Raw genomic sequence first — 14,737 nt, 5'->3', positions numbered from 1 at the left:
GGGGGAAAACGTATGGCAGAAGAAGAAAAATAGTGTGAAAATTTATCAATAGATGGGACTGTATGTGTCAGGATACGTAAATGAAAACAACTGGCATGCGCACAACCCATAGATGTTGGTATACACATGCTGGGTACACGGCTTTTCTTCCTTTTGCGTCTGCGACGTACGCAATGACTATCTCAATGCAGGATCGTGCTCTTCTTGTAAACCTGTATTACAAGAATGATGACTGTGTACACATCACTATTTGCAGAAGTTCCGGACACTGAAGGGTTTGAAAAAAGGCATTGGTCTAATGACTGCTGTGGGTCTGGAGAAAATGTTTCAGAAATTTGAAAAGATGGGTTCTTTTGGTGTGCAACGTGGTAAAGGGTGGAAAAGAATTGACTCAACGTCCGTGGAAGCAGTGGCCACAGCAATGCAGGAGGAGACAGGTGGTGGTGTGCAAATGTGTAGTGCATGGAGAATTGCTCGAACATTGGACACACCTGTGAGCACGGTGTGTAAAATCCTACGAAACATCCCTCTTTGCTATCCATTCAAAATAACCCATGTGCATGAGTTGCTTCCTGTTGACCTGCCAGCAAGAGAGACCTTTGCTTTAAAATTTCTTGCTCGCACTGAAGAGGACAATGATTGGCCATGGAAGATTTTGTAGACAGACGAAGCCCACTTCCATCTGACAGGATATGTCAGTACACAGAATTATCGAATATGAGCAATGGAAAATCCACACGCAAATCAATCAGTACCACTTCATCCTGAAAAGGTCACTATGTGGTGCAGGTTTACGGCATCATTTATCATAGGGCCATATTTTTTCGAAGAGACAGGTGCTTCCGGTCCTGTTACTTGTACACCTGTACCGTCACTGGTAAGCACTATGAGTGTCTTTTGCGCAAATACGTCATTCCAGCTTGGCAACAACTTGGATGGGACCATTTTTATGCAAGATGGCACATCTAAACACATTGAAAATCCAGTTAATCAGCTGCTGAAGCACCATTTTGGAAATGCTAGAATTATCAGCCACCATTTCCCTACAGCCTGGCTGTCCCGATCACCTGATCTTAATCCAAGTGACTTTTGGCTGTGGGGCTATGAAAGATGTTACATTCAGTGTGCTGATTGCAAATATAGCTGCATTAAAGGCACAACACATTCTGAATATGACCCCAGAAACATTTTGATCAGTTGTGGAACATGCTGTTTCTCAATTTCAACTTGTTGCAGAAAACGGTGGACAGCATAGAACATGTTTTGCACCAGTCAAATGGAAATTAATAATCCGATTTGATTTTGATTGATGATTTTTCATGCGGATTTTAGCCTCAGGACAATTAAAAACTGATGTGAGTGATGCTTTTTATGCGGTTTTTGGGCTCAGCACAATTAAAAACCGATTTTTCCCATCTGATGTGATATGACCTTGCCGTGGTGGATGAGCTTACATAATTAACAGTATCACATATATACATCCATGCACACTGAGTAGTACAGTTTGTTTAACATCAAATTTACACCTTAGGAATGGTTGTGAGATTCATTTGTCATTTGTAATTGACCACTATTAAATTATAATGCTTACAGCGCCATCTATTGTGACATTTTGTAAGTATTTATTTTTCTTCTGCCATACGTTTTCCCCCTTCTCCGATAATATTCCGTTGCAATTTGACGTCATTATGACCAGTGGTATTATTTCTACAGTGGTTTGAAAGTTTAACTTTAATTATAATTACCCTGTATATTTCGTAGCAATACAGAATGTAACAGAATTGGTTCCAATTATTGTGTGTCATTTCACTGACTGTGTTTCATATTGTCACCGGTTGTCAAATTAGTTGAAAAGCCACTAACATAAAACATTTAACTGCTGGTATCTGCACCTGTTACCAGTATTGGCAGTTGGCAGAAAATGTTACTTACTTCCTGTTCACTGTTCATTCACACACATGTATTACACTGAACTAAATATGTGCTACAATAATTTCTGTAGCTATAAAACAACGCAATGAAATATATATGGGAATTAATGGGTGAAAAATAAATACATGCAATATACTGTTTATTTTTGGGCTTTAATAACTGGAAAACTCTGTTTCGTTAAAAAAATTGACAAGCACTGGAATGATAGAATACATTAAAGCCAAAATTAACGAGTATTAAAAGTTTCACGACGTTGTGGTTTTTGGTGAAGTGATGCCACTCGAACCACCATGGTGCGATCGTTTGATATACAGGTGAAGAAGTTTCAGCTTACTATTGTTTAAGCTAGCTAAATGCGGTTGCAAAACTGCCTCTCCAACAATACCGTGTAATTCAACCATACAAAATACAGCAGATTTCCTCACAGAACTTTCTTCGTTATCATATGCCTGTAAACAAAACAAATTATTTATTGAAATAAAAATGAGATAAAGTAGCTAATTAGTCCTAGAAATGTTAACACTTAAAATTTATCTAAAATAATGTAAATATCCGGAAATGATCAAAATATTATATGTTTTGTTTTTATGGTATGGGGTGATATTTTGTTTTTATTTCAGGCTGTACTCTTTCTTTCACACCATAGCACTTTTTTGCTTGTTACATGTGTGAGTCTCCCAAATTAATGATATAACTGAATAATATTTAAGTTGGGTGATGTTAACTAGGCAAGTCTTTAATTTCATTTTCATTTTTAACATAACTCTGAATACACTCTGTTGTAAATGATACTTTTCAAACCCCCATTTCCTGTATTCCTGCTGGTCTGTTGATCGATTATATGACATTTACTTATGAATGCAAAAAAGATTATGTCCCTGTGATGCAGAGTTATTTACAAATACCAATTTCTCATTAATGATTTTCCTAATAGTTGAATGTTTGTGTTACAACTGACATCTATCACATAGCAGTTCACATCATATAACAAAAATGTACACAATGTATCACAATATTTCTAATTCACTACCTTCTAATACCATGTCACCCAAAATATGTCTGCTTGTGTCTGTATGTGTGGATGGATATGTGCGTGTATGCGAGTGTATACCTGTCCTTTTTTCCCCCTAAGGTAAGTCTTTCCGCTCCCGGGATTGGAATGACTCCTTACCCTCTCCCTTAAAACCCACTTCCTTTCGTCTTCCCCTCTCCTTCCCTCTTTCCTGATGAGGCAACAGTTTGTTGCGAAAGCTTGAATTTTGTGTGTGTGTTTGTGTTTGTTTGTGTGTCTATCGACCTGCCAGCGCTTTTGTTCGGTAAGTCACCTAATCTTTGTTTTTTTATATATAATTCACTACTTACATTCACAATATATTATATATCATATTCATGGCAGCAACAACAAGGATTGCAGATGTTCAAAAGTGATACCACAATTATTACATACAGACATCACACAAACTTTGTTTAATTCTGTATTGGACAACACAGAGTTAAAAAATAATCAGTTCTTCTACTAGAAGCTTATTATAACTTCAGAATAACATTGGAAAAGTTTTACAAATAGAACAAAGAAATGCCAGGTTTGAAATAATATGGAAACCAGAAAATTCTGTCTTTCATACAACATAATGTCAAAAACCATGCAAAGGCGATAGGTTTGGACAGTAGTGCAGAACATCAGTTCAAATGTCTTGTAAGGCTTTACACTTTGAAGAACACACAATTTCAGCAGAGACAAGTAGAAGATACAAGAGTGCATCAAGGGGGCCCCATAATGCAATACATGTCATTAGCAAAATCTTAACAAACTAAGTTTCAAGACTTTCCACCACCATGTTACTGCCAATGATATTCAACAACTGTCCACACAATCATGCTTCTTATTGTTGTAATATGGAATTACAATATCACAACAACAAAGGTGCCATCTATCACCCCAACGGATTAAGTGCTTGAGATAAACAGCATTCGGCCATTTGTGTTTCTGTATATAGGGTGAGTCAGGAGAGAGGGTACATACTTTTAGGGGTGATAATAGGTGATTCTGAACAAGAAACTTAATATGGACATACGCCATATTCTGAATGGTTTCCGACATAGATCACATTCAATATACACTGTTATTTGTTTTTTCGTATTATTCAAACATTGTCATTGCTGACAACATAACACAGCAGTGTACAGGAAGTTGTGACGAGCAACTTGACAGGGGCACTTGTGGTCTATTAAGGCAGGAAACTACCTCAAATTGTCATACAAAAGCTACCTAAGCTATGATGCGTACACATTGCGTGAGATTTTCAATATTCTCATGTTCTCTTCGCGAGCACAGACTATTAGCCCTAGAGAGAAAATAAATAGTACCTTTTTTGAAGGAAATGTAATATAGTTTAATTTTGCACTGAAAAATGTTTACATGGGAAGGAGCAGGTTTCGAGTTATTCAAGAGAAATAGACAACAGTAGTGTTAAATATAGGGAATGTGTCTATATGAAGTTTTTTTTTTGTTGTTGTTCACAACCACTAATACAATCACTCCTCAATGTGTATACCTTTCCTCCTGACTCACCATGTACACAACGAAGGAAAAAGAGAGGGGGGGGGGGGGGGGATGCACCAAATCTGTTTCTGTTTTCATACTGTAGCATTTCAAAGTTTGCCAGTTTTTACTATTTTAACACCACAATGGTGCAAAATGATGCTTGCTAAAATTATGAATCTAAATTATATTTTTCATTTAACATTGTATTTGTATGTAACGTAGTGGTAGTTACGTAATACCTTTTAGCAAATTCACCAAGGCAGCATAACATCTACATTTACATTTTGGTTTTCAGCATTATATTACATAAAAGAAATAAATAAAATAAAAATAAATAGGGGTCTCTGTTTCTACATGGTATTTTTCTACAAAATTTGTTTCTGCGCAAACATTTGTATTTTTTAAAAATCTTTTCAGTGTTATGTTTTTTAATAAATAATATTTCAGCACCAAGGAAACAATGGCAACAAGTGTAGTCCATAACTGTGCAAGTGAGAAATCTTAATTAATCAAAGCTATAAAACAAACTGGCTCAACCCAGAGCAGTTTTAAAAAATTAAGTTGAAAATAAAAAATAAAAAAACTTCCTGATTTATTCAGTTTTTAACCACACTGTGTAAAAATAATACAATTTAAAACAGCAACATTTTTATTTGAATAGAGGATGGACTCTGAGCCAATGGAATGTTAGTGATGATTCTGAAGGGTTCGTGAATTGAACAGTAACATCTTTTCTATTTTATTTATTTCAGTGATAATCCCACACACCACAAATTGTAATATTTGCAAGCTACATTACAAGATAGGATCAAATTTTCTTCTCACAAAAGGGATTTCAATTTATTCTTTAAATTATATTTCCACAGGGGTTTCACATCATTACAGATCCTACTTGCTTCCAATTTTCCTAATAAATCCAGTGGCTTAAAGTTATGGATACTTCTGGTTCCTGAAAGTATTTTAACTTCTGAAGGTGACTGATATACAGACTATTCCATGGTACAATAGCTTTGGTGATTGTAATATTACAAAACTGAAACTGGCCTGATTCACATAGGTCTTTGTATACATTCCTTTTGAGATAACATTTTAATTGTCCTCTCTACACCCTAACAACCACTTTTTTCATGTGTTGCAAAGAATAACTGTTCAGCCATTACTGATCTCAAAACTATTTTGATGGGAGAGATAGGTTGATCAAATTATATTCATTTTTGTATTGGCTTGCACATTATCACTAAAATAATGACAGCTTGTGCTTATGAATACATTTCTTTGATAAAATCTGGCATAGTTTTTGAATTCTGTAGAACATACAAGTATCATGTTGCGTGTCATCTGGTCTGACATTTAAATGATCTTTCATCCTCAGTATTTCTGAGGTTAACTGCAATAGGTGTATAGTGCAAGAGTCAAATGTCCAACTGTAACCTTGGGTTTCTTCCTGGGTAGTAAAGCAGTAATTTTCACGAAAGTCCACTGATACTGTGGCAACGTGTACATCAGATGACCATTTAAGGGTTGACTGTATAAAAATCATTGATTGGAGGTCAATTTTGATCGTAATTCAGAAAATGAACCCATTTCACAATTTCGCTGTGCCTTATTACACTGAACTTGTATCAACTTAATGAGGTTCTGTGTTGATCTGAATTACCCTGAGACATGCTTGGCAACACTGCTAAATCATCTATTATCATGATTATCGTGCTTTGACTGCAGGAATAAATTGTACATCACATACACAAAGTATTTATTGTTGAAAGGTTTGTGTTGTAAAGACAGTGGAAAATAAGCATAACAAACTTCCCCATAGCACGAAAAGATTAAAATAGTCAAGACATCCCCCAAGTAAAAGAAAAGAAACAACATAATTCTCAGTGCCTAATGTTCTTCTACATAGAACATTGTCCACCACATCTGCCTAGAATGCTAGGTGGTGTGGCTTCAAAACACAGAGCTGTCATAATTATTTTTTAACCATTATTGCACATAATACACTACTCGACAGCTGATAATTTAAAGCCACTCAGGTTTGGCTGTTAGAGGGCACAGCTGATTTGACTGCAGAGACAAACTGTAAACAACTGTTGCTTTGCATTAGGTTTTCAGGAGTTTGCTAAACATGATAAAAACATACATAATGCAGACTGTTGGCAATGGATTTAGATGCTTTTCTGTGTGAATGAAAGCTCCAATAGTTCACAAGCTTTAAAGTTATTTTTATTCAATACTAAAGAAACTATTCGTGCAGACAGTGGCAGAACTGTACACTTGCACTGTCTGTTTAAGTAGAGCTGTTATCAATATGAATTGACTTACATATGTTTACTTTTTCTGTTCATCAATGTACGTGCAGTTGCCAGCAGTTTAAGCATCTGTTCAGCAGTTAAAATTTAATTTCACTTGTTTAGTTACTGCTATTCATGTCTAGACAGCATTTTTGTAGTAAATGTTCAGTCATTACTGTCTGGTGTCTGCAAATAGTTCTAAATTCCATTTTTTACTCCGCCACTTAAGTGTCTATGAAATGCCTTTAAATTAACACATTAATTATGAGTTATCTCCAAGAGTTATTATGAGATCACTTATTATCTGCATCCATTACATAAATCATAGGTAACTTACTTAACACAGCCTCACAGATAGAAAATATTATTTGAACTTCAGCAGTGAGGGAGTCATATTCACATATTTACTTGACACATCTTGTGTTAACAACAATTTCTTTATTATTTTTTCAACTTGTATTAGCACAACAGAACCTGTTGTTGTGTGTACCGTCACAAGGGAAACTTACAGCTGTAGTTGAAATTGATTTGATCCACAAAAGTGTGTTAATCATGGATGATATCAGTTCAGGGTGATATAATTTGAGATGAACGTTTATAAAAATGCTGATTTCTTACTCCAGCTTGATCTGAGTTCATTTTTTGTGCTAATCTAAGACGGACTGCTTTATGCAATTGACCCTAAGCATGTTGTTATATTTTGACTGAAACTTTGCAAAATAAGAGCGTGGAACAAGTTTTTCCAATTTACATGAAAGGTTCATTATAAAATCTGTTATGTCTGCAGAATGTGTCATCATCTGTCTTGTTTCTGTTGAAACCCACTGATTAAATTCAATGCATGTTCTAATGAATGGTGCAGAAACATACTGAGTGGTGGTACCTTTAGCACTGGCTGAAATACAAGCTTTGGGGCAGATTGACCAGAATAAAATAAACTGCCCCCCCCCCCCCCCCCCCTCCAGGATATTCACTTTTAAAATTGGAATGCATTTCACACAACTTTTACAAAAACCAGCGGTTTCCCTGTTCATAAAATCTATTTACTAAATCAATTATCTAAGGTTTAAGCTTCACATCTCTTTTCAGGCTAGTTTCTGTTCAGAAACCTTATTCTTTAAAATATTCAGTTTTTGGTACAGCTAATAGTCGGGAGCTGCAAGAGTATTTCAAATGTTTTACCAAGGTAGATGCTGATGCAGCCAGTTATTGCAGTTTTTAACTTGGTGAAAACTGTTCCTGCATATCAAGCAGCAAGTCCATATGAAAAGAATTTTCTGGCACTTCAGCATCTAATGCAATTCTTATTTTCTTTCTTACATTTTCCCATAATTTTCAAAGTTTTAACTTCTGTATATCCCTTTTTACTGCCTTCATTAAGTGACATAATAACAAAAGATAGAACCCTACCACTATATGACTTAAGTTACCACTCCTCCCTTTGTTTTTAAACAAAATATTATTCACTATTAAGAACAGTAACACTGAACACATATATTTCTTAATAATTATTTGTACATACGTTTGAAACAACAGATACTGTAAGACAAACTCATAAAAATTGACCTAAAATTTTTAACATAGCACACAAGACAAAACACCCTAGTGATTTTCTTCTTCAATTTTTTACTTTGCCGCTAAATGTCTGTGAAATGACTTTAAATTGAGATGCTAATGCTTTCAGGATTATTTTGGGTAGCCTTCAATTACCTTTGTGTGTTATACAATGTGTTCTTCAGAGTACTTAATCAGCAAATTTCCCATAAACTGGATGGTAAATGAAAAAAGAAAACTTAAATTTATTTTCAAAATATTATGAAGTATCATTCTGCACTATCGTGGTATTAAAAATGTAATAAATTTCAAATAAAATGAAAGAGCGGGAGAAACAGGTGGAAAGTGGGTGGGGTTGGGCATGTGTATAGAGCTGCTTGGAGGAAGGCAGTAGATGTGCTGGATATGAATACAGAGGGGATGATTGGCAGCTGCATGGGCTAGGCATGCGACACATGAGCACCGGAGCTGGATGGGTATTTTTTTCTTTATTTATTTTTCCCCCTTTTGTTGAACTCACATGAAAAGACCTCATACAGCCAAATATCGAAAGACTATTATCTGACAATGAAACCTGTTAGAGATGACAAAAGTTAAATAGTAATTATAGTTTAAGTTTGTTCTTAATTACTGAAATAATTCACTCACTTTGACGAGACTTTCCATTATTTCTTTCAGATGTGGTTCTAAAATATCTTGCGTAGTGTGTTCAATGACACGAGTTAATATTTTTATAGCTCCCAAATTCATTGGAAGATCTCCTGTTTTTATCAATGGACAAACTACATTAATGAGTTGTTCAGGAGGCAGTGATTTTCCAATAGCTGAAATGCAGTGCTCAGCTGCTTTCGACACCTGAAAAATATTCCACATAAATGCCTTTCCTTGTTAAAGAGAACATTTACTAAATAAAATAAGCTGAAGTTGCCGAGCATGGTATGCAACGTGCAGAATAAATAGTTTTATAATAAAAAAGAAGACACACCCTGTATTTCCAGTCTAAGCTGAAATTTATAGCTCCGCAATATACTGCTAATTCCAAAGAAAAACATTGATGCATTACGTTGATTTTATCAAAATTAGTTACACATTTTTGCTCTAGCACACTCTCATGCCTATACTTTTAGTAATCAATTAGAACTGTGAAAACTAATGTTTCATGGTGAAATTGCACAGGATAAAATGTGGTGGAACAATATAGAAAGGCCAGACCTACATGGAATGCCAGTGTAAGACTTTTTGGTCCTACAACGGGCCTTGCATGCAGATCTTGGGTATAGTGGACCTGCCACACAGTACTCGAGGTCTAAGGTAGCAGGATGGCATTTTTATCAGTCTTCTGACTGGTTTGATGCAGCCCAGCATAAATTCCTCTCCTGAACTAACCTCTTCATCTCCGAGTCGCACTTGCAACCTTCTTCCTCAATTATCTGCTGGATGTATTCCAATCTCTGTCTTCCTCTGCAGTTTTTGCCCTCTACAGCTCCCTCTAGTACCATGGAAGTCATTCCCTCATGTCTTAACAGATGTCCTATCATCGTGTCCCTTCTCTTTATAAGTGTTTTCCACATATTGCTTTCCTCTCCAATTCTGCGCAAAACCTCCTCATTCCTTAACTTATCAGTCCATCTAATTTTCAACATTTGTCTGTAGCACCACATCTCAAATGCTTTGATTCTCTTCTGTTCCCGTTTTTCCCCACAGTCCATGTTTCACTACCATACAATGCTGTACTCCAGACGTACAGTCTTAGAAATTTCCTCCTCAAATTAAGGCTGATATTTGATATTAGTAGACTTCTCTTGGCCAAGAATGCCTTTTCTGCCATAGCTAATATGTTTTTGATGTCCTCCTTGCTCCATCTGTCATTGGTTATTTTACTGCCTAGGTAGTAGAATTCCTTAACTTCATCTACTTCATGACCATTAATCCCGATGTTAAGTTTCTCACTGTTCTCATTTCTGCTACTTCTCATTACCTTTGCCTTTCTTCAATTTACTCTCAATCCATACTACGTACTCATTGGACTGTTCATTCCATTCAGCAGATCATGTAATTCTTCTTCACTTTCACTCAGGATAGCAATGTCGTCAGTGAACTGCATCACTGATATCCTTTCACATTGGATTTTAATTCCACTCCTGGACCTTTCTTTTATTTCCGTCATTGCTTTCTCGATGTACAGATTGAACAGTAGGGGTGAAAATCTAATCCTTCTCTTACACCCTTTTTAATATGAGCACTCTGTTCTTGGTCATAAACTCTTATTATTCCCTCTTGGCTGTTGTACATATTGTATATGACACGTCTCTCCCTATAGCTTACCCCAACGTTTTCAGAATTTCGAACATCTTGCACCATTATACATCGTTGAACGCTTTTTCCAGGTCAACAAATCCTATGAATGTGTCTTGATTTTTCTTTAATCTTGCTTCCGTTATTAACCGCCAAGTCAGAATTGCCTCTCTTGTGCCTTTACTTTTCCTAAAGCCAAACTGATCGTTATCTAGCATATCCTCAATTTTCTTCCCAATTCTTATGTATATTATTCTTGTAAGCAACCTGGATGCATGAGCTGTTAAGCCAATTGTGCGATAATTCTCGCACTTGTCAGCTCTTGCTGACTTCGGAAATGTGTGGATGACGCTTTTCCAAAAGTCAGATCGTATGTCGCCCGACTCATACATTCTACACACCAACGTGAGCAGTTGTTTTATTGCCACTTCCTCCAATGATTTTAGAAATTCTGACGGAATGTTATCTATCCCTTCTGCCTTATTTGACCTCAAATCCTTGGAAGCTCTTTTAAATTCTGATTCTAATACTGGATCCCCTCTCTCTTCTAAATTGACTCCTGTTTCTTCTTCCATCACGTCAGACAAATCTTCCCCCTCGTAGAGGTTTTCAAATGTATTCTTTCCACCTATCCACTCTCTCCTCTGTATTTAATAGTGGAAGTCCTGTTGCACTCTTAATGTTACCACCCTTGCTTTTAATGTCACCGAAGGCTGTTTTGACTTTCCTGCATGCTGGGTCTGTCCTTCCGACAATCGTGCCTTTTTCGATGTCTTCACATTTTTCCAGCAGCCATTTCGTCTCAGCTTCCCTGCACTTCCTATTTCTGTATTCCTGAGTTTTCCAGAACATTTTTGTACTTCCTCCTTTCCTCAACCAACTGAAGTATTTCTTCTGTTACCCATGGTTTCTTCACAGTTACCTTCTTTGTACCTATGTTTTCCTCCCCAACTTCTGTGATGGCCCTTTTTAGAGATGTCCATTCCTCTTCAACTGCACTGCTACTGAGCTATTCCTTACTGCTGTATCTATAGCCTTAGAGAACTTCGAAACGTATCTCATCATTCCTTAACACTTCCGTGTCCCACTTCTTTGTGTATTGATTCTTCCTGACTAATGTCTTAAACTTCAGCCTACTCTTCATCACTACTATATTGTGATCTGAGTCTATATCTGCTCCTGGGTACACCTTACAATCCAATATCTGGTTTCGGAATCTCTGTCTGACCACAATGTAATCTAACTGAAATCTTCCCGTATCACCTGGCCTTTTCCAAGTAAACCTCCTCCTATCTTCTGGTAAACCTTCCGGGATGTAAGGTCGTGGTCCATGAAACTCTTCAGCTCCTAACGTTTCGTCCAGAGCTGCGCTGGACATCTTCAGAGGGGTGTTTCTCCTCCGGTGAGTCTTGCCGACTGACGGGCTGGACGTCTGAGAGCGACTTATGTATCGTAGAAAGTGGGCGTGACCAGAGTTACACGTGATATGCAGAGATAACCTTTGTCAGAGATAAAACTTAACTATAGATCGTAATCTCGTCACGGATAAAACTGTCTAGCAATTCTGTAGTGCTACTGTCCAAATATCACTAAGTTTCATGGTCTCTTCTTTCCGATTAAAATTATCCCTATGTTTATATATTTCAATTGCTTCTCTACAAAGCCGTGGGTAATAGTTTGTTGTCGTAGATAAAATTTTTGTTTCGGAAAACTTCACTTGATGATTTCCTGGCTGAAAAGCGTGTTCTGCTACAGCCGATTTATCTGTTTTTCCTAATCGGCAAAGACTTCTGTGTTCTTTTAACCGTGTATTTACGCTTCTTTTTGTTGTTCCAACATAAACTTTACCACATGTACACGGAATTTTATATACGCCACTGGCTGATAGAGGAGCGCGTTTATCTTTTACAGACCGAAGAACATGACAAATTTTCTTCGTTGGTCTAAAAACAGGTCTAATATCATGCTTACTTAAAATCTTTCCATCTGATCCGTTACTTTCTTTATAAAAGGGAGAGAGACTGTATTCTTCCATCGTTTTTCGGACTTGTCCTTAAGCTTTTTGTTGTTTGGGTGCAGAATTCTGCTTACTTCTTTCTTTGAGTAGCCATTTTTCTCAAAAGCGTGCTTCAGATGTTTTAATTCGTCGTCTAGATACTCCGGCGTGCAAATCCGTCTGGCTCTGTCAACGAGACTTGTAATCACACCTCTTTTTTGTTTTGGATGGTGGTTAGAGTTTTTATGCAAGTACCTGTCTGTGTGCGTTATTTTTCTAAAAATCTGTTGTTTCAATCTTCCATCCATCTGTCTCATAACTAAACCATGCAAAAACGGTATTTTGTTATCATTTTCTCTCTCCATGGTAAACTGGATTCTTGGATTTATATTATTAAGGTAATCAAAAGATTCGCCTAAGGCTTCTCTACCATGTGGCCAGACCACAAATGTATCGTCTACATACCGATACCAGCGAGATGGTTTCTTATCTGCTTTTTCCAAGGCTGACTGTTCGAATTTCTCCATGTAGAAATTAGCTACTGCAGGACCCAATGGGTTACCCATTGCTACGCCATTAAGTTGTTCATAAAACTCATTATTCCATTGGAAATGACTGGAAGTAAGACAGTGTCTGAAAAGAGCAGTCAGATCTTCTGGAAAAATATCCGTTATAAAATCCATAACTTCATTAACTGGAATCATAGTAAATAAAGATACTACATCGAAACTTACTAAAATATCTTCAGGAGTCAGAATTAAACCTTCAATTTGCTCAATAAAATGACGTGAGTCCTTTATATATGAGTCCGTTTTTCCAAAATAGGGTTGTAAACGAGTTGTTAGATATCTTGCTATTTCATACGTAGGAGAATTGATAGTACTAACAATCGGTCTCAGAGGTAGGTCCTTCTTATGTACCTTGGGTAGGCCATTGAGTCCAGGACACACAGCTTCAGTCTTCAATAAAGCTCTTTTTTCTTCTTTTTGAATAGAAGTGGCCGATTTTATCAAATTATTTGTTTTCCGTAGTACGCTGGCTGTAGGATCTTTCTTAAGTTTTTTGTATTGTCCTGCAGTAGCTAATTTCTACATGGAGAAATTCGAACAGTCAGCCTTGGAAAAAGCAGATAAGAAACCATCTCGCTGGTATCGGTATGTAGACGATACATTTGTGGTCTGGCCACATGGTAGAGAAGCCTTAGGCGAATTTTTTGATTATCTTAATAATATAAATCCAAGAATCCAGTTTACCATGGAGAGAGAAAATGATAACAAAATACCGTTTTTGGATGTTTTAGTTATGAGACAGACGGATGGAAGATTGAAACAACAGATTTCTAGAAAAATAACGCACACAGACAGATACTTGCATAAAAACTCTAACCACCATCCAAAACAAAAAAGAGGTGTGATTACAAGTCTCGTTGACAGAGCCAGACGGATTTGCACGCCGGAGTATCTAGACGACGAATTAAAACATCTGAAGCACGCTTTTGAGAAAAATGGCTACTCAAAGAAAGAAGTAAGCAGAATTCTGCACCCAAACAACAATAAGCTTAAGGACAAGTCCGAAAAACGATGGAAGAATACAGTCTCTCTCCCTTTTATAAAGAAAGTAACAGATCAGATTGGAAAGATTTTAAGTAAACATGATATTAGACCTGTTTTTAGACCAATGAAGAAAATTTGTCATGTTCTTCGGTCTGTAAAAGATAAACGCGCTCCTCTATCAGCCAGTGGTGTATATAAAATTCCGTGTTCCTGTGGTAAAGTTTATGTTGGAACAACAAAAAGAAGCGTAAATACACGGCTAAAAGAACACAGAAGTCTTTGCCGATTAGGAAAAACAGATAAATCGGCTGCAGCAGAACACGCTTTTCAGCCAGGAAATCATCAAGTGAAGTTTTCTGAAACAAAAATTTTATCTACGACGACCAACTATTACCCACGGCTTTGTAGAGAAGCAATTGAAATATATAAACATAGGGATAATTTTAATCGGAAAGAAGAGACCATGAAACTTAGTGATATTTGGACAGTAGCACTACAGAATTGCTAGACAGTTTTATTCGTGACGAGATTACGATCTATAGTTAAGTTTTATCTCTGACAAAGGTTATCT

At 36.6% G+C, this 14,737-nt stretch overlaps 1 protein-coding gene across 1 annotated transcript in view; it reads right to left on the bottom strand.

The window, feature by feature from the left end:
• Positions 1 to 2,065: 2,065 nt before the first annotated feature.
• LOC126449172 (CLIP-associating protein 1-like) overlaps positions 2,066 to 14,737 on the bottom strand; it is a 246,609-nt gene continuing 233,937 nt past the window's right edge. Inside the window, 2 exon segments of the mRNA XM_050091014.1 lie at positions 2,066 to 2,381; positions 8,971 to 9,177. Of these exon segments, the coding sequence (XP_049946971.1) occupies positions 2,178 to 2,381; positions 8,971 to 9,177 (411 nt within the window). The 3' untranslated portion in view covers positions 2,066 to 2,177.

The sequence above is a fragment of the Schistocerca serialis genome, unplaced genomic scaffold, assembly GCF_023864345.2.
Source record: "Schistocerca serialis cubense isolate TAMUIC-IGC-003099 unplaced genomic scaffold, iqSchSeri2.2 HiC_scaffold_711, whole genome shotgun sequence".
NCBI classification, from domain to species: domain Eukaryota; kingdom Metazoa; phylum Arthropoda; class Insecta; order Orthoptera; family Acrididae; genus Schistocerca; species Schistocerca serialis.
The sequence above is the reverse complement of the archived record's forward strand: the minus strand, read 5'-3'. Positions and strand labels throughout refer to the sequence as shown.